We start from the raw sequence: 21,774 nt of genomic DNA, 5'->3' as shown, positions 1-21,774 counted from the left end.
GACACACGTGGTACCATTGTACCTGATTTTTGTATTTTCCCACTGAAAGCAAGTGGCACATAATGGTTGTGTGGTTGCATTCCACAATTTGTGCTAATTCGTGCACTGTTTGATTAGGACTATTGTAAACCACTTGATTTAGCCAGTTTTCAGCAAAAAGAGAAAGTCTTCCACTCTGCGGTTATCACCCAAGTCAAATTTTCCTTCTTGAAAATGAGAAAATCATTACCATGCTTCCCTACCACTTGACACTCCATACTGATTAGCCTTGAATATCACCAAAATTAGCTTTAAATAACACATTCTCTTCTTCATAATGCTCTTACTCCAAACTGAATGAATACAATTGATAACAAAAAAGGTGGCTTCACAATGCAGTGGTGCCAACCTAATGAATGGCATGGACTTTTACACCTACCTAAAATACTGAGTAGATTTCGTAAATTCAGCATGGATGTTCTCTCTGGTGTTTCAGGAAGCATTTTCAATTCAATTTTTATAATGTGTAGGAAGAATCAGCGAAAAGCAAACACCATATTTGCTTGAATATAACCCACACTTTTTTCGCAAATTGGTAAAAAAAGAATTTATGGTGCAGCTTATATGCATCACCCTACAAATATCATTATATTTTCACATCACAGAAACAAAATCCATAGCACTCATTTGTTAGTTTGAAATGGAACAATAATATTGTTACTGTCTGGAACTTAATTTTCGTTTACAAGATAACATTGTAATTCCTCAACTGCTGACAGTTCACTTACACAATCACTATTATCTCACTCACAGTACAGTTATTTTACATGACATGGTGCACAATTTTTTCACTAACTAAATAGCAAATTTAGTCTTCACCAACGAGTGATAACATCAGTGAGGGTAGGGGACAGGAGGGTTCAGCAGTAAGCTTCAGAATTTTTTGCAGCTACAGTGAAACATTTCAAATTCTTATTTGTTATGGAGAAACAACAGAGAAACTGGAAGAAAGTATGGTTTGGAAGAATCGCATGAATGGTGTTTGACCTGAAGATACCACAGACAAAATTCTGTGGGAGTATCAACTGGTGCTGCACGTTTATGCCTGTGAGTGGCCCCTCAATCTGTTGAAGTCCTTCACTAGCACCGAGACTGCCACAAGATTGTACTGAAGAATTCAACAACTTCCAGAGGTACATTATCCAAATGCAGTAGAAGCATAGTTTTTACTGTTTACACCAGATTGGCAACACTGACGACATTCACCCATTTTTGTGTCATGCTGAGAAATATGACAGTGGAGGGAAAATTATTTCATTAAAAGTGACTGGAAAAGAAAAACAACGAATTACCATGATGTTAGCAGTTACAACAGGAAGAATGAAGCTGACCACCCCACCCCCAAACCTCCTGTTATTTGAAAAATTAATACTTGATCCTTACGGGGTTGATGATCTACAGCAAAGAAAGGCTAGAGGACAACAGAATTCATTGTGAACTGGCTAACCACTGCTTGAAAATGCTAACCTCATGCACTGCTCGGTACAACAGCTATGATAGTGTTGGATGCCTTTAAAAATAACTTTGTACCTTAAATAAAGTTGCCACGCTGAAGATAGACCTCGCCGTTATACCTGAAGGTAGAACTGTAGGTGCGTGATATCATTGTAGACAAGCATTTTAGGGATGATCTCTGAACATATTATTCCAATTGGCTTTTTGAAGGGGTCTTACACTCACCCCATTCGTCAAGATTTACAAGCAATCCGTCAGTCTGATATGCGAGTGGATTCTCTCTTCAAGGTGTAGAGTATCACCAGAGTCTCTAGTCAAATGGTTCAATCTACATCTACATTTATACCCTGCAAGCCACCCAACGGTGTGTGGTGGAGGGCACTTTACGTGCCACTGTCATTACCTCCCCTTCCTGCTCCAGTCGCGTACGGTTCGCAGGAAGAACGACTGCTGGGAAGCCTCCGTGCGCGCTCGAATCTCTCTAATTTTACATTCGTGATCTCCTCGGGAGGTATAAGTAGGGGGAAGCAATATATTCGATACCTCATCCAGAAATGCACCCTCTCGAAACCTGGCGATCAAGCTACACTGCGATGCAGAGCGCCTCTCTTGCAGAGTCTGCCACTTGATTTTGCTAAACATCTCCGTAATGCTATCATGCTTACCAAATAACCCTGTGACGAAACGCGCCGCTTTTCTTTGGATCTTCTCTATCTCCTCGGTCAACCCGATCTGGTACGGATTCCACACTGATGAGCAATACTCAAGTATAGGTCAAACGAGTGTTTTGTAAGCCACCTCCTTTGTTGATGGACTACATTTTTTAAGGACTCTCCCAACGAATCTCAACCTGGCACCCACCTTACCAACAATTAATTTTATATGATCATTCCACTTCAAATCGTTTCGTGCGCACACTCCCAGATATTTTACAGAGGTAACTGCTACCAGTGTTTGTTCTGCTATCATATAATTGTTCAACAAAGGATTCTTCTTTCTACGTATTCGCAATACACTACATTTGTCTATGTTAAGGGTCAGTTGCCACTCCCTGCACTAAGTGCCTATCCACTGCATATCTTCCTGCATTTCGCTGCAATTTTCTAATGCTGCAACTTCTCTGTATACTAAAGCATCATCTGCGAAAAGCTGTATGTAACTTCCGACACTATCTACTGGGTCATTTATATATATTGCGAAAAGCTATGGTCCCGTAACACTCCCCTGTGGCACTCCAGAGGTTACTTTGATGTCTGTAGATGTCTCTCCATTGAGAACAACGTGCTGTGTTCTGTTTGCTAAAAACTCTTCAATCCATCCACACAGCTGGTCTGATATTGCATAGGCTCTTACTTTGTTTATCAGGAGACAGTGCGGAACTGTATCAAATGCCTTCCGGAAGTCAAGGAAAATAGCATCTACCTGGGAGCCTGTATCTAATATTTTCTGGGTCTCATGAGCAAATGAAGCGAGTTGGATCTCAAACGATCGCTGCTTTCAGAATCCATGTTGATTCCTACAGAGTAGTGTGTTCAGTGGCCTGGATGGTAGTGAGGAAAACTATTTTGGTAGGAATGTGTTGAAAATAGAGTCAGTGAAGAAACAAATACCAGTAGTGAAGTCAGAAGTACTATCAGTGAAGACTACAGCTGGAAGCGTGGTGTTCCTGAGTAATCTGCCTATATTACAACATCAGAAAAATGTGATTAAGCATGACGATACCATGAATCATTTTTGTGAATATGTAACAAATTCATTTCCATTGAGATTCTCTCCTCCTCTGCTTTGCTCCCCTCCCCTACCTTAAATTAAGGGTAGAATTATATTTATGTAAATCACTTATGAATACTCGGGTATAGCTGGTACCTTATCTGCATGGTAGCAATGGATAAGAAAGCATTACATCACACATTGTAACAATGTCTGAGCACTGCTACTGGTTCAAAAATGGTTCAAATGGCTCTGAGCACTATGGGACTTAACATCTTAGGTCATCAGTCCCCTAGAACTTAGAACTACTTAAACCTAACTAACCTAAGGACATCACACACATCTATGCCCGAGGCAGGATTCGAAACTGCGACCGTAGCAGTCCCGCTGTTCCGGACTGCAGCGCCTAGAACCGCACGGCCACTGCGGCCGGCACTGCTACAGGTGCGTTAGTTTCTGAGACTACAGCTAATTTGTACATGCATGCACTCTTTTACAGACAAAAAGCTTAAGACCCCTGCAGTTATAATGTGCTGTAGACACACATGTATAACAACTAGTAAAACAATATTTTTGACAAGTGTAGCTTCAGCCTGGGCTTAAATTATTCAATGTATGTGAAAATAGTCTTCCAAAGATTCCAGAATCATTTCCAATTAACACCACACTTTTGGTCATGGATGTTTCCAATCAACTGCACTAGTTCTCATTGTGGGAAACTATGTACACTGTATGCCTGAAGCTGTGTTACTAAGAAGATTAAGAATGTCAACATGTTGCAAGCATATTTTGCTTAAAAGCTACTATCTTAACAGGTCACAAATGGATGTTTTTATTGACAATATTAGATGTAGAATACAAATGCAGTTACACTATGATTTATGAGAATGTCTGTGGCCTAATTTGAGGAACTATTCCAGCATTTGCACATAAACCTCAGTGATTGGCTAACAGGGGATTTGAAACTCATTCCTCACAAATTTTAGTCAAACAACTTGGCTACTGCACTACCTGGTTTACTAAGGTGATTTCAATTGCACTGTCCCTGAATACTATTCCACTGTAACTTTAGATTTACAGGCAAGCTCTCTTGAAAGACCTTCCTCAGCGACACATCCGAAGCCTTCCTGACAACAAATGTGTAACCACATATACCACAGTTTGTCTCAACTTCGCTGAACATTTCTATAATATTATTTGAGCCCTCTGTACATGCCACTGCTTCTTATCGGTATAAACAATATATGTGGACTACAGGTCATTAGTTCATACGAAGTACTGAACAGTACAGTGACAGTTACAAAATACTATTCTAGGTTTGTGTCACTGCTAACTACTTTTATTTTAGATCTTTCACTGCATTTAGGGTCAACAGGTGACCACTATTGACTGAAAATTTACAAGAGTTTACTTGGAAGGAGTGAATAAGACAAGAAGACTGGATAATGAGCACAGAACACAGGCAAAATAAATCAAGGTTATAACAATTTTATCAATTCTTGTACCAACACTTCCTGAAACAACTGAAAATTATTTTCATTAGTGATTACAATTTCAAATAAATGAATTTCTGCTGCAACACAACACCTATTATTGGTTAATATGACAACATTTAATGCTGTATACTGTAAGTAATTCCCAAGATAACTTCTGCACATAACAGTGAGCATACTCAAATATTCCGACTTCTCACAGAAATTACTATTCCAACAAAATTTGTAATGGTGAGACAGAAGTACTTTCGCTTTGAGGACGACATCTGTTTTGGCAAATAAACACCCCTATTAGCCTGTGACTATCTTGCGACAGATCTAATCCTTTCATAATCGCTCACCAGTCACTGTTAGTTAAAGATACTGTGAATACCAGGCTAACAATGTAACCTCCAAAGTTTATCATCCAATTTTTGGAAATTGGACAAGAAGAAAAATTTTTGCAAATGGTTGAAATTCCAGATTTTACTTTTATTTCTGCTATTATTTACCTTGTTTAAAGGAGATGTTGCACAATTTCAACGAACTGAAAATAGAATTAGTACGTATTGCTTTTCTAAAAAACAAATGCTGCACTGATTAGCTGATCAAAGGTAATTAACAGGCTCTTATGACACAGTATACAAGCAACGAGGAGGAGGAGGAGGAGGAAACTATGTCACCAACGTCCATCACTAGGAAATCTGCATTTCGTTTTGTTCTGTAATGCGAAGTTTATATTTTCAGCATTTATTACAGATAGGTGTTATGACTGTTTTTGCTACTTCAAAGAATATTACTCATCTTCAAGATTTCTTTCCACTTACCTGAGCAAGGCAAGTTCCAATCCAAATGCTGTAGAAAATTGGATTTGTAAAAATTCCTTCGAACACATTCCTTTGACCATGAATTTTTCTAGCATTTATTTCATTGAATAAAGTCATCATGACAAATGTATTAAATATAATGGTAAAATGTTGACTAGCAACGGGTGAATCTCTTCCTGTTGGAATGTCTAGCATTTTATCTCCTGTAACAACAAAACTATAATCAATGAAATGCATAAATATGGGATTGTTCTGTAGACTGCACTTAGAGTAAACCATAAGAATACTGCCATGCATTTCTATAAACAGGAGATCTGAGTTACTGAAGTGTGAGGAGTAATCTTATTCTTATGAAAATATTACTACATTTTGTCTGAAGCACCCACAAGACAAGACATTTCCTTTGCAGCCAGTAGTCAGTCAGGGCAGATATTAAGTTCCTAATTTTACACAAAACTGCAAATTTAAGATTGTTTCTGGGTATAAAAGTACTAAAAACCACTATCCAGTGGTGTGATTTTTGAGGGGTTGGAGGAGCAAAGAAAGTGTGCTTCATTGCATTCCTTTTAGATGTGGGAATAAATACCCCAGTGTGAATAGATGCAATTATGTCTCAAACATAGTGCATGTTGTAGCAATCATGTTTTCAACTTTTTTATTTCATTGGTTTATTCATTGGTTTCATATTTTACACTAGTAACACTACACATTATATACTCCTCACTGTTTAAGAAATTACATGATACTACCAAAATCTACAATTTCTTTTTAAATGGCCGCTCATATCTGTGTTGTCACATAATTTACGTTTCAGGCACAAACTAGATAAACACCCAACATTGATTTATTACTTGATGCAACATCACATGATCAGTTACTTGAACTGCTACAATCATTATACATCTAGGAGTAAGAAACCTGAGGAATTCATAGGGAAAAAAAGACATTACACTAGTTATAAGAGAGGGAAGAGTAAGAGACTTAAACAAAAAAGTCAACGTGGCAATGAATTTATGTTCCTGCATAGCCTTGCATCAGGACCTTTTTAGTATTTGACATGAAGCAAGAATGGTCCAAGTTTTATGAGTGTCAGTATCTTGAAAGTTTTGCACACATTTCACTCAATTAATGTAAAATAATGCTGGGAGGGAGGAGCTGGGAGGGGGGAGCTGGGATCTAGGGAGGTTGGTTGGTTGGATGGTTGGAGGGACCAAACTACTAGGTCATTAGGCTTGGGGAGAAAACCCGAAGGTTTACCATCAATGAAGCTGAGCTAATGCACAAAAAGATGACATGGAGACAGAGGAAGAAATGCAAGCACGGTGCCCCATCTAGGGAGCAGCCGGAAGCCCCTCAAAGCACAGTGCGCTGAGGGGACATACATCAACCAGCCCCCACCATTTAACAGAGGTAACTCTACTGCAATATTGCCTTGGAAAGACTAGCAAGAGAAGCACAGAGAGAAAAAAGAATAAATTAGTCTAACAGGCTATACGATGGGGGGAGGGAGGGGGGGGGGGGGAGGGGAGAAATGTAAAAGTGTAGGTATGGTGCAGACCATGCTGGTCCATCGATCCCAGACAACTGCAGTATGATCTGGGCAGAGGACATAAGAGTGTTCTGCCAAACCTTCAATGGGCCGATGAGGGGATGGGGTAGAGACAGGGCAGGGAGAAGACCTAGAAACTTAGTACAAAACAGAATTATGAAGTCTTAGCTCTGATCCACATATACCTTTAATAAAATTTCATCCCTAAGTAGTACTTATTCCGTGATGGGATGCAGATGGAGTGGCTAGCAAGCCTAACTGGGTGAACAGTCTCTGTTTCTAGATTTTTAGATAGAACTGATATTTTCCCCGAAGTGCAACACAGCCACAGTATTTTACGATGTATTTTAGTACCTTAAGAACTACTACCAAATGACACCTTTGATAGTTCACTGATGATATAGCTATGTACACTGCTGCCCTCCTTATGATTAGAACACTATGAAAGTGGTACCATCAACATCAATTGGCATGCATTTGCTACATACTCAGATATTCACATTAACCACATTTCAGCACAACCATACAAAGTGGGTAGGAGTAACTGCATCTACATTTATCATTCATAAATTTGATTTGGATAATGTGTGTGACTATGCAGTGTTATGTCTCAGGTAAGGAGCACATGTTTGAATTCTACACTGGGAGGACTGTGGCCTATTGAGACTATTGTTTACAGTTCTGTGATACTGCTGCTAGCCTTGGTGAAGATCCCATAATTGACACGGAAATACAAAATCTATGGGTTCTGGGAGGTCATACCTAATACCCCACAGGATCTCTCTGGCCCCCACACATTTAATGCTTAATACAACAGATAACTTGTTCTTTTGGCCATGCTGGATTGTGCAGTCATGTCTTGCACCTTGAGTCAGGAAAGGCTTGTTTGCAGAAAGACCCATATACACACAAGGAAAGTGTATGTCTGGGGCACGATGAATTATCAGTATGGTGACCATCGTCACAGTTTTCTTTTAAGCTGCAGTTGAGACGCTTGCCATCAGTGGTGCATCCAGTGACAACTTTGGACACAGGAGTGACACCACACTTGTTTATTTAAATCCCAGTTATGCATTCATTGTCAAAGTAGATGCATCAATCTGTGGACATTCTGAGAAGAATGAATGTTGCCAGTCCGCATTTGTCATTCTGTGTTGTGCGCCCAGCAAACGGTGTAACAGTATAGGGTGCCTAGAAAATAATCATCTCTGGTTCTTGAATATATTAATTTGGACAGCAGCTGTAACATTGCTAATGGTTAAGGCTACTTGCTGCACACTATCTTTGTGGTCCCTGCAGTGTTACATTCCACTAGATGACATAAGCTTTGCATTACCTGTACTGTACTGTACTGTCCTGACCTACCTCAGTGTACATTCTTCACCTGACCTGACCCACTGAAAACATCTGTCGACAGGTAACCACAATAATGGCATGCCACTGTGCATGAGCCACTACGATCAACTTAAACTGGCAGAATGGAATGGTGTACCTGTATGTTATCCAAGCTCAGTTAACTGTGCCTAGCCAGGTTAGAGAGCCATTGTTGTTGCCATTGTATTACGAATTTTACACACTATATACTGATGAATCACATACAAATTCCCTTTCATTCCTCATATATGTACAGTGGGAAAAACTCTCTTATATAACCTGGTAACTGCCATTAAATATAGATGCTTTACACTTGATAATATGTAAAAATTTAGTGAGCCTTTGAAGCCATTGTTGAGTTTACTGACAACACTGGCCACACTACACAAATAAAATCAAAACATATGAAAATCTGAAAATAAACTGTAACACGAGTTCAGCTTAAGTAACATAGAGGATTTTATCAATATTTATCTGGAAACTACAGCTCTCTACACATATTTAGAGAAGCAACTGTGTTGATCATTGGGTTTCTGACAGCAAATGCAATAAACGTCTACCCCATTTCCACACTGTGTCAGAATACTTTGCCCGACACTCCATCACCAAGATAGGTTTTGGCTAGTTCTCCAAGGAAACTCCGACTCCAGTCTTACTGAGCACTGGGTGTTTGAATCAAAGGGATGTGCACATATTTTACTGTGAATTCTGACCTGTGTAGTGGCTATTTACTGGTTGCTCTCTACTGCTTGCAATGTCTTGCCCATGTCGTTATGTGCTACTATTGCCACCCAGGGCAAAAAAAAAAAAGGAGCATTGCACACTACTGAAGGTGTGTGGAATTGTATAGGTAATTTACTTTTTGGATAAACACTACACAAATTGCCAAGAGTGTTTCACATAATTTCAGTGATTGTCTTCTTTGTGATTACTTATACAGTGAAATATTTTGTCACTAAAAATCCAACTACACCCCATGCACAACCAGTAGCATTGCTTGTAAATGTCATCACCTCTCTAACTTTCATTATTCAACTGTGCTCTGCCATAGGAGGGAAATCTGTTGTCACACCTGACCTAAGAAACTTCTAAAGCATCTGCAGTTGGCCTGTTACTTTGTCTTTGGAAGAGAAAAGAACATGGTAAACAACTTACATTTAAAATATGTTAATGGTGCACTGTCTCTCTAAATCTGGTATTTCTGTATAAATCTGGTATTTCTGTATAAATCTGGTATTTCTGTATAAATCTGGTATTTCTGTATAAATCTGGTATTTCTGTATAAATCTGGTATTTCTGTATAAACCTGGTATTTCTGTATAAACCTGGTATTTCTGTATAAATCTGGTATTTCTGTATAAATCTGGTATTTCTGTATAAATCTGGTATTTCTGTATAAATCTGGTATTTCTGTATAAATAAGAGATCAGACATTGCAACAGACTGTTTAGAATCTGAACTTTTAGTCATTGGTAGGAACTGCACACAACAAAAAAAAACACCTCTTCGCAGTCATTGAAACTAGCAGGCATGTTTCAAATAACTTCCTTTTAAGGGCTTCTTTTTCCAATAACAGAATCAAGTTCATTGGTTCACACATTTACAGTTACCAGTTCGAGAAAAAAAATTGTAATTTGTCTAAAACAGCACATGATGAAAACAAGTCTTACCTACAAAAAGGAGTGCAAAAATGACAGAGAGCTGGTACACTGCTTGGCCTAAAATGTTTTTCATCATTGTTCTAGAAATAAGAGGTTTCGTTCTTCCGTAAGGTTTCCGGAGAAGCAGATCTGGTGTAGGCATCTCTGTTGCTAGAGCTAATGAAGCCAGTGTGTCCATAATCAGATTCACCCACAGCATCTGCACAGCCTGCAATAATTTGAAGTTGCCAACTGAAAAGTCACATAGAAAAGACAAACACAAAAGACAGAGGTGATATGTAACAAGATTTTTCACTTTACCAGTAAATGGCTCAAGGTTTGCAATAACCCAACTGTACTGACTGAATGATCTTGTTTAAGTTGAAAATTGTTCATGTTGTGCTCTAATAAGAGCATCAATGTTAGGATCATTTACACCTGTCAGAGTAGGGACTTCATGTAATCTGCTGCGGTGAAATAACGTTGCAGAATGATCAGGAACTTTGAGAGCACAATTCTTCGTGTATACAATTACTTAGATCCCATTTTAAGTAATTATTTTTTTCTTTTTTCCGGCCTTTATCCTGTGTCTTCATGGGGTGAGCACATTAATTTTCAGATCTGGAAATGTTAGTCATTGAGACTGGCCATATACCCTCCTGTCGGACGTGAGAAGTAGCCTACAAACCACATCCACCTAAGTTACGCACTTTGTGACTGTTCCTTTTATCATAAGTTTACTTCCAAGAGTGTACTCAAACAGTGATAGGTCAACTCATCTATTTATGTATAATGGTTGTTTATTTACATTGACATTCATTGCTAGTCTCTGCAGCCATCACCAGCAGACACTGCAGGTCTTCCTATGACTTGCTAAAAATTTCTGGCATTGCATATTCCCTGTAACAGACGGCATCATGGACGCACCCACCCACAGACAGCACTGCAACAGAAACAATCTTACAGCACTCCCTTGAGATACCGTAAATTTTCATCCAATGATTTCATCCTGTTAAGAGTAACAGGTTAAGCTGAGCTCTTTTTTTGCTAGGAAGTCCTGAATCTAGTTATAAATCTGGTCCAATAATCCATAAGTTCATATTTTGTTCACCAAATGACTGTGCGTAACTGTATCAAATGCCTTCTGGAAGTCTAGGAACATGGTAATAGACTGAGCACCCTTTTCTATTGCACACTCTCGATATCCTGAAAGAACATTGCACCGAGTTTTGTAAGTTCTTCATTAGCACAGGCCAGGTTGACTCCCAAGAAAAATTTGCCTTCCAAACAGACCATAATATGTGAATATGAAAAACATTTAAAAACTCAACAACTGATTGACATTAGCAATATAAAAATATAATTGTATGTATCTGTCAAATCACTTTGATCCTTCTTTGCTCCAGTAACCCACAATAAACTGCTGATATAATATAATCCTACAGATTCAGATGCCTTTCTATTGTCAAGTGATTTTAATTTAATTTCTAGTCCACAATCACCTACTTCAGAACCTCACATTTCAGTGGCCATAGGACATCCGAAACGAGATACCTATTCTGATATTTTACAATGAAATTTTGTATGCCTGAATTCCGTATTTCAGTCTTTACTCTGTCATCTTTTGTTCAGTGCCAATATGGTCAACAAATGACTCAACTGACTCTGCTCCACTTACTGATTTTACGTAAGATCAAGAATTCTAAACATTTTTCATCAGATATATTCACTAAACAATTCTCGAGTTGCTCTCCTCCTGCTCAGTTAGACTTTGTTCAGTTAGTTTGTCAATAAAGCTTTGACTTTCCTGAAGTTTGTGATTAAACACTCCACTTTTGCAGCAGTTTTATGTAACTATTAGGTTGGTACCCAAGCTCGTAGCATTTTTGTTTTGGATGTTGGTATTCTGGTTGCTATGGGTTTATTTGTTGATCATATATTTTATTTGTAGTTCACTGTTGCTATCTGAATTTACGTATTGTCATTTTGTTCATTTGAAGACACTGATTGTAGCTGTAAAAGTTAGAAAACAGAGTGCCAAGAGGAGAAATCTGAACATTTCCAATGTATTCTCCTGTTAGATGCAAATGTGTGTGAAATCTTATGGGACTTAACTGCTAAGGTCATCAGTCCCTAAGCTTACACACTACTTAACCTAAATTATCCTAAGGACAAACACACACACCCATGCCCGAGGGAGAACTCGAACCTCCGCCGGGACCAGTCGCACAGTCCATGACTGCGGTTGACAGTAGTGGAGCAAGTCGGAAACATATGGGTATACTGCCCTTGGCCAAAGCAAACAAGAAAATTGTTTTCTTATTTTGAGGAGGATTGGTTTGACAATAGTTACTCTCCATGTTCTGCAAGACACCTGCTGCTTTTTATCAAGACCATTTAAATGCATTAACCCACAATGGTCCACATCTGTGTACTCAAAAATTGGCAGATATGATATTGTGATCATTCCACCACTGTGCAACATTTGCATGCAATAGGGAAGGTTCAAGAATCGAGTGTATGGGTATTGCATGCTCTAAGCCAAGTCCACAAAAAATAGCAGGTTGCCATATGTGCATTTCTGCTTGCTTGTCATCAGTTGGCTTGTGAATAACACAGAGCATTCTACCCTGTATCATTACTGGTGACAAGAAAGTCTCTCTATGCTAACATAATGAAAAGGAATGGTTGAGCATAAGCAAAGCAAAAATTTCCCGTACAAAGACCTGCATGCATCCACAAAAGATAATGTTATGAATCTGGTGGAACAGCATCAGTGTGGAGTACTACTAATTGCTTGCCAGAGATGTAATCATCACTATTGACATTTACTGTTGACAGGTGAGATGTCTTGCAGCTGCAGTCCAAGAACAACGACCAGAAAGACTGCGTGAATTGATGCTACTCCATGGTAATGCCCGTCCAGATTCTGCTAGACTACAGGAGTTTGGATGGAAAGCCATTCTGCACCCACCTTATGCACCTGATCTTGCAACCTCAGATTTTCACCTTTTGCACTCTATCAAACAACCTTCAAGAAACTTCCTTTTCTTTTTTTTTTTTTTTTTTTTTTGTGGTTTTAGGGCGCAAAACTTCTATGGTCATTAGCGCCCAGCCCGTGACGTAGAAAACAGGAAAAAAACGAAATTTAAAATCAGCAGCAATGGGAACAAAGTCATAAAATTTGAGAAACTAAAGGCAGAAGGAATGCTTAAAAATCCACTATAGAAAGGGGTTGGTTGTCCCCCAAAAAAAACTTCAAATGACTGACATCATTTCACTGTCACTAATAAACTGTAGAACGCGGTCAGCTGAGCGCGTGTCATCTGCTAAAATCGACGATAGATCAGGCGATAGCTGTAGACGGGAGCGTAACGGATTAAAATAGGGGCATTCAATTAAAAGATGTCTGACCGTCCACAGCTGAGAACATTGGGGACAGAGTGGGGGAGGATCACCGCTTAAAAGATGTCGATGACTAAAAAGACAGTGCCCTATCCGGAGTCTAGCTAAAATTACCTCCTCCCGACGACGCGTTCGGGAGGAAGAGGTCCAAGCGCAAGGAAGGGCTTTCACTTCCCGCAATTTATTGTGGGGAAGTGTTGACCAATGCGCATGCCATAAATGAGCAACTTGGCGACATAAACCGCTCCGTAGATCGGTAAACGGAAGAGACTGAATAGCTGGCCGAGGAAGAGAGACTGCAGCCTTGGCCGCTATATCGGCCGCCTCATTCCCACAGATACCAGCGTGTCCCGGGAGCCAGAGGAACGCCACTGAGACGCCCCCCAGGTGGAGCAAGCGCAGACAGTCCTGAATCCGGTGGACCAGAGGGTGCACAGGGTAAAGAGCTTGGAGACTTAGGAGAGAGCTGAGAGAATCTGAGCAGATTACGTACTGTATCCGCTGATGGCGTCGGATGTAGTGGACAGCCTGGAGAACAGCGTAAAGCTCCACAGTATAAACCGAACACTGGTCGGGAAGCCGAAAGTGATTTGGGGTGTCGCCAACAATATAGGCACTCCCTACACCTAACGATGTTTTCGAGCCATCGGTGTAAATAAATGTGGCTTCCGTCATTTGTGCACATAGAGCAGCAAATGCCCGACGGTAAACAAGTGTAGGGGTACCATCCTTGGGAAATTGACATAGGTCTCTGAGCAAGTCGATCTGGGGACGGAGCCAAGGCGGTGCTGTACCCCAAGTTGTCAAGAAGGTTTTAGGAAAGCGGAAGGAAAGAGAATGGAGCAGTTGACGGAAGCGGACTCCCGGGGGTAGTAGGGAGGAGGAGCGGCCTGCATACCCGACATCAAAGGAGGCGTCGAAAAAAAGGTCATGGGCTGGATTAGCAGGCATGGAAGACAGATGGCTAGCATAACGACTCAGAAGGACTGCCCGCCGATTGGACAGCGGAGGTTCAGCAGTCTCAGCATAAAGGCTTTCCACAGGGCTGGTGTAAAAAAGCTCCACTACTTCCTTTTCTGATGAAAATGTGCTCTGAACATGGCTCGATTTTTTTACCTCAAAACCACACGAATTCTATTCACAGAATCGGAATTTACCCCAGCATTGGCAAACTGTTGTAAATAGTGAAGGAGAATATATTTTTGGTGCATAAAATCTCCGGAATGTGCATGTTCAGAGCACCTGGGGACAATGGTTTTGAAATTTATCTATTTGTGATCCACAACTTCATTACCAGATCAAAATTATTAGTGTCAACTGCTCAGATACTCTGTAATTTGTTTCCTACCACTCTTTGCGAGTAAGAGTATTTTCTTACCTTTATTAACATTCTTTTCAACACTTCTCGTCATCAACACTCAAACAGCCTTGTGCTCACCCAGTTCACATCCACATCAACTAATCTGACAAGTTCAGGCCTCTTAGTTACTATATCAAAGACACTGGCCCTGTAAGTCAGCTCTCCAACTGCCCTAATTTTTACAGAGATTTTCAGAAGAATCTAAACATGGATTACTGCCCTGGCACCTGTGCTATGTAACAGAACTCACATTCTATAGCTGGGAAATTGGATCCTGAACTATCACAATAACATGACCAGGGAGCATATAGGGCAAATTGGTAGGCCATTTCAAACAAGGTAACCCGTGGTCTATATTAACAGCACACTTATCTGAAAGAGGACACAGCATCACAAGCCCTTCAGAAAATTTAAAAATACTTCACAAAAAAGGAAAAAAAAACATTTTGAATGTATCAGAGGAAGTGATTTTTTTAAAATTCTTGTTGAATAACCAACTGGAATTAAGGCACCATAATAGCATTCTGGCTTATTGTGATTGCTGTATGATTAGGTGTTAGTACGCAATAAAATTCTGTATTATTCTCGCTTTTAAACAAAGTGACACAGTGCTCTTAGTCAAGACTGTATGACATCGCACTGTCCAAGACAGCTTCCGTTCTGTCAGCCAGCTAGTCTCTCTCTGTTGTTCATTCATGCCATGTTAGCCTTGCCCTGCACAGAGCTGCCCTGCTGTCACACTGGTAAGACACTGCCACATGATCTTTTCCACACAGTAATTTACACAGTGCCACAACTAATCATATTGGCAGTGACAATAAAATATTTTGTTTTTCTTTTTAGCTTCAGGCAAATTTTAAAGAATGGAGCATGTTATCTTTACATTTTCCTCACCACAATATTGACAATATTCTGAATAATAAATTTTGATTAGGAGCAATAGATATGCCTATGATCTTTGAATGTTGGAGTATATCTTAGACATTCCTTTATTAATTTTAATGTCTACAAAACATGGTGGCATTGTACATTGCCTTTTAATATGCAGGTTGCACCTGATGCAGCTTTAAGCTCAAAAACCAGCTGTGTTTTAATAAACAACAATTTTACCAGCTGTAAGCAGAGTTCTTCCTAACATCATGACCAGGAAGATTTTCTCTGAAGCAGTATATTACTGCTGCTGCTAAGGCGGTTGGACCACTGAACCATCTGAATACATTGTTGAGCCTAGCTCTGGTGCTTACCTTCAGCCAGATTATTTCAAATTTAGGATCTGTACCTTCACTAAATAATGTAGTATTCTTTGCAGTAGCAAGTAGGATATGATCATTTGTTTCTAGCCTCTCTGATATTTATTCCAATTGAAATTATTATTCCCCTGCTGGTCACTTCCACTTTGAACCAGCTTTTTATACCTAGTACTACATCAATATTGTTACCTTTAATCAGTTAGACTAGTACAGAGATGTTCGTGCAATTAACTGATATCACATTAACATCTCTTCCCAACCTTCAAGAAAGGAAGAATTCCATTATTAACAAGGCTGGTCCACTCTTTTCTCTGATTATGGCACATAATTCATCACCGACACAATGGAGTGGTTCCTGTAACCTAAAAACCTTCATATGCACACCACTTATACTCAGCAACTATAGCACCCAGTCCATTTAACAGCACAGATTAGAATGCATAAACTGATAGCTGGTATCAAGAAATCTGGGTTTCAGATGGTCAAAGAATCCAGAATTAAGTTTCACTCTGCAGTGAGTGTGCACTGATCTGAAACTTCCTGGCAGACTAAAACTAAAACTGTGCCAGACCAGGAGTCAAACCTGGGACTTTTGCCTTTCAGTGTTAAGTGCTCTCTATCAACCGAGCTATCCAAGTACAACTCACGATCCACCCTCACAGCGTTACTTCTATGAGAGCAGGCAGTAAGTCACGCTGGGATAGCTCAGCCGGTAGCTCACTTGCCACCACTGCCCCCCCCCCCCCCTCCCTCCCCCAAAAAGCCGAAGGTCCTTAGGCTCAAGTATCCATCTCTTGCACCATTTTTATCTGCCAGGAGGCTTCTGTCACAGAATCGTCTGAGCATTTGGTTTAGGCCTTCCACTTGGCTCCAAACAACTGTACTGTGTATTCCTTGGAATGAGAACTTTCTCCTGAAATTAACAACATTTACATTACTTTTGCCCACACACTTTTAGCAAGGAAAGAGCTTCAACTGTAATTTACACACACTTTGATAGAGAGATATCAAATCACAACAACAGAAAATAGTCTAAAACAGAACAATTACAGTTAACTTAGATACATTGTTTAATGGAGTTTCAAAATGTTTCATGGTAGATTACAAAAGGAAAAATAGCTCTCAGCAATTCCGAAAGTTTAGTTATTAGAATATATTTTTGTTGCTTTTATCCTGAAGTATTTTAATGTCTTCTACATAATCGGTTTCCACTTATCCTTGATGTGTCAGTTTTGTTGTTGAAACCATTAAAATGGAAGCTTTTCAACTAAATGTAAGGCTGGTTGCTGTATTACAATGAGCTAAGATTATCTGGTTGAAAACTTCTTAGCACGCGTGGCCAACCTCATGAACTAAAGTCAGTCTCTCATCTCACCCTCTACATTAGTTGCACACATGAACCTCCTACCACCACGACCACCACCCTCGGTTTATTATTATTATTATTATTATTATTATTATTATTATTATTATTATTATTATTATTATTTACAAATTCTCAACAGCAGTAATTTAATCTGAGCTGATTAGGCATAAAAATGCAGGAAGTTAACTGGCAGTCTTGATATGTTTTGTACACAAAACTAACTCCAAACATATTGTTAGAAGTAATTTTTGAACTCAAAAATTAAGTTTTTGGAATAAAATATCACCAAAAAACTGTACCTTGAGTGGACTGTCTTGGACAGCACAAGCTCCTATAAAAGCGACAATGACAGCAACCACATTAACTGTAAGCTGGAACTGTAGGAACTTTGCTATACTGTCATACACATTGCGGCCCCACATTACAGCTTTGACAATACTGCTGAAATTATCATCTGTCAGAATGATATCTGAAGCTTCTTTGGCAACATCTGTTCCAGCAATACCCTAAAGAAAAAAGGGGGTAACAATTTTTAGATACTGTAACCCATTAACTTAAAATTACTAACTGGCACACTGTATCATATTTACATACCATGGCAAATCCTACATCAGCCTTCTTCAATGCAGGACCATCATTAGTTCCATCTCCTGTCACAGCAACTACTTCTCTACTATCGCTTATTTTGCTGTCGATAATACCCTTGACAAGAGTGTATTTGTCTGTTGGTGATGACCTTGCTAAAACCCTAAGCTTAGGCCACACTTTATCCAATAGATGTTGCTGAACCTAGTAAATTTAAAGATATTTAAATATGTACACTAGAAAATTACCTGCAAAATATATGGATACTGATAAGATATGATTAGACACCTGTAACTCTGAAATATATATGCATTACAGCCATGCTGAGTTTTCACTTAGGAAATAAATGTTATTTATGCTTTGGGGATAAGGTGTATGGTGTTTGACACCAGAGTAATTTGATGTTACACAGAAACCCCAGTTATTTGCCTGGTAAGGAAATAGCAATGAAACAGTACACAAACACAATTTTATTTTACCCATGACCATGTGTTAAATTTCGTATACTCTCATGCAAGCGAAGATGCTGAATAGTTCATTTTTGTATTCATGACAATAGAATGGCCAGTACACTAATTTCAAAGCAAATATTGATAATTTTAACCGTTTCTGGGATGCAACAGGCTACTATGTTTCTAAACACAAAATAACCAAACAAAATACACGCACACAAAATCTGACAGTATACCTCGGAATACATGGTCCCAGAAACTGATGATTTGTTAGCATGGACTGTCTAAAAAAGGACTTACTTCATTTCAAGCACGCATCAGTTACAGTAACTATCAGATCTCAGTACACAGTTGCTCCACATTGCTTGTTTGCTCAAAATATTGTGAGGTGTGTATTTCAATGTTTAATTTTATTGTCTTTTATCATCGGTGCTGTAGTTTTCAGGAACACAAACTTTTTAAAAGTTTTTCAAGTAGTTTTTCCTTTTCATAAAATGTGTTTGTAAATCCATGAAATCTTCCTTAACGTTTCATATACAATGCTCTGGTATGTTTTCTGTACGAACTGTGCGTGTGCGTTGCATCATAAACCTGTTATGTCTATACTATAGGCATTTCAAACCAATCAAACTGCTTTTTAAATTTTAATATGAAGTGACAGTGTGCTAGTATGGCTTTCAAATATGACAGTGAAACTGATAGCTCTGTTAAGATCAGTTACTATGTAACTACAAGGTAAGTTATCTTACAGAACTTTTGTACCTTAATTTAGATTTTGCTTTGTAATATTTTAAACGCAGGATTATATTCAATTTGTAATTGATGTTTAAGTTTTAACAGAACTAAAAATCAGTGACATTTCTCAAAACTGGTCATTTTAAAATACAGTGACTGACTGAAAATGATCCTATTTTGCACATCTTTTTATGTTATTAATATAACTACATATGCCACCTTCTTGATTAAAACAACCTGAAATTACATCCTCTCTCATACTTAAACCTGGGTTATTCAATATGTCATGAAATAAATCTAGAAAACATTCACAAGAAAGTTACTCATATTTTCATAATATTGGCCTGAGACAAAACATTAAACATATACAATACAAAGACAGCCAGAATTTTAAAAGATATCCTGTGGGATATCAACAAAAGTAGCTAACAAAAAAAGTTACGTTAATACTTCACATTTTCCTGTGATTTTGTCATATGCTAAAAATTAATTTTGACACCGTGTACAACTCTTTTTCATTATGAAGCTTCATATCTAATGAAGATAACTTATTTACTGTATTACTTTCATGCCTTCTATTTTTTAACATTGACTAGTGTAATTAATGGTGAGCAAAAAGTGTATTGAAAGATGTGTTTTTGGATTGAGGAAGGGCCAGTATGTGACTATATAAAGGCAGGAAAACCAATAAGATGAATTTTTAACTGCATAGCACTAATCCAAGGCATTCCTCATCCCTCCAGTTTATTACATTATTGTGCAGTCGTGCCAAATGGCTATACAGCTGCGTATGGCATTGTTATAATCCACGGAGGCAGGTCCCAGTTCTTGAAGTACACCTCTTCAAAACTTCTATTTTTCCACCCGTCTTATAAGTCGAGAATTTTTTTCTCCTACTGCTGCATTTTTGCCCACAGACTAAGTATGGAAATTGGCACCTACATGACTGTTATTCAGAGTTACTACACTACCTTTGTCATGCAAAAGTGAATGTAGTGAAAAGGATAGTTGCTACTCACTGTATTGCAGAGATGGTGAGTCACAGATAGGCAGAACAAAAAGACTGTCAAAAATATGTATGTGGGACTGGGTTCTGGCTAGGCATAACAAAACTTTTCTGTTCCTGGTTTGTTGCTTGGCTTATGGAACACACACGCACTGTGTGTGTGTGTGTGTGTGTGTGTGTGTGTGTGTGTGTGTGTGTCACAAAAGCTCTGTTGGCTGAAAGCTTATTTTGTGACAGTCTTTTTGTTGTGCCTATCTGTGACTCAAAATCTCCACTATATGGTGAGTAGCAACTATCCTTTCCATAATATTACATTCCATCCTGGATTTTCCATTGTTTAAAACTGAATGTAAAATGAGGAGACTATGATGGACCTTTTTCTGATTCTGTGGCACAGAAAGAGCAAAGAGCACCCTTGAGGTAATGTGGTACAGATCGTCATTATGTATGTATTTATGTTGTGGAAGATATTCGGTAAATGGTGCTCCAGAGCTAGGATATATTGCAGGTATCACATTGTGACTAACATCTTCACCCGCTGATTTTTTTTTTTTAAGCTTTATTCAATAGTAGTTTCTTGCTGTACGAGAGAGAAACTTGTATCTGTTGTGCCCACATCCCTCTGAGCAGATGTAACAACTCATGGCCAGGCAGGCTGGGCCATCTAGCTGCCTGTGAAATTCTGCTGCCATGGCCAGAATATTGCTGAGGTGGCGCAGTGCAAGACCTCAGTCCACCACAGTAGCGAACTGCATTATCTCATTCCACGGCCTTAAGCTGCACAGCTTCGGTTCCCAGATGATCAGAGGTGCGGCATTGTCATAACAATGCTGAGAAAATATACAAAAAATTCCAACACCCAGATCTAGCAAAATGTTGTCTTCAGCAAGTGCTGATGCTGAGATGTACTCACACAAGCCAAAGGTCCTATGTGGGTCACCTGGCCTCAGCTATAATCAGCAGTGGCTTTCAATAGCTACTAATCTATCGGCCAGTCCTAGACCTAATGCTGCTGAGACTCCAATTAGTGCCATCCAGCTGGATGGACATTGAGGGTGACAACAATCGAAATCTTGGCATCTCCAAGGGTGTCTGGTCCTGAGCCAGAGATGTTGCACAGGATAGAGCAGCTTGGAGAGCTTCATCAATCCAGTCTTTGGACTGAAGACAACAACAACAACAGTGGCCTTAATCCTTGCCTGTTATATGTTTCATACACAGGATGCCTAGGCATTACACCACTAAATAGAGAGCGTGCATGGTTGGCACTTGGGCATAAGGATTAAGGGGTGTTTGGTAAAGTATATTATTTTTTGAATAGTAACTGCTTTCCTGTTATTTTTATTAGTCTATTTTTCCCTACAGAGACTGATTTTACAGTGAGTAAGCCAGGGGAACAAGAGGTTATTACAACACAGGCACTTCAGTCTTCGCTAGAGCAAGTAGTTCAAAGGAGGACAGACTTTCATACAGACGTGCAGAAGCAGTTGGATGCCTTGAGAGATAGGGCCTCATATAGTTAATCAGTGGCCATCCTAGACACTACTGC

General features: G+C 39.2%; 1 protein-coding gene across 4 annotated transcripts in view; it reads right to left on the bottom strand.

Moving 5' to 3' along the window:
* Positions 1–21,774, bottom strand: part of LOC126470151 (plasma membrane calcium-transporting ATPase 2-like) — a 374,428-nt gene that overhangs the window by 50,763 nt on the left and 301,891 nt on the right. For all 4 annotated transcript variants that reach the window (XM_050097768.1, XM_050097769.1, XM_050097766.1 and 1 more), the window contains 4 exons: positions 18,042–18,236; positions 17,747–17,953; positions 10,097–10,295; positions 5,504–5,706 (listed from right to left, as the gene is read on the bottom strand). In XM_050097768.1, coding sequence (XP_049953725.1) covers positions 5,504–5,706; positions 10,097–10,295; positions 17,747–17,953; positions 18,042–18,236 — 804 coding nt within the window. The remainder of the gene's footprint in view (positions 1–5,503; positions 5,707–10,096; positions 10,296–17,746; positions 17,954–18,041; positions 18,237–21,774) is intronic.

The sequence above is a fragment of the Schistocerca serialis genome, chromosome 3, assembly GCF_023864345.2.
Source record: "Schistocerca serialis cubense isolate TAMUIC-IGC-003099 chromosome 3, iqSchSeri2.2, whole genome shotgun sequence".
Taxonomy (NCBI): Eukaryota; Metazoa; Arthropoda; class Insecta; order Orthoptera; family Acrididae; genus Schistocerca; species Schistocerca serialis.
Note: the sequence above shows the minus strand (reverse complement) of the source record. Positions and strands in the feature narration are given on the sequence as shown.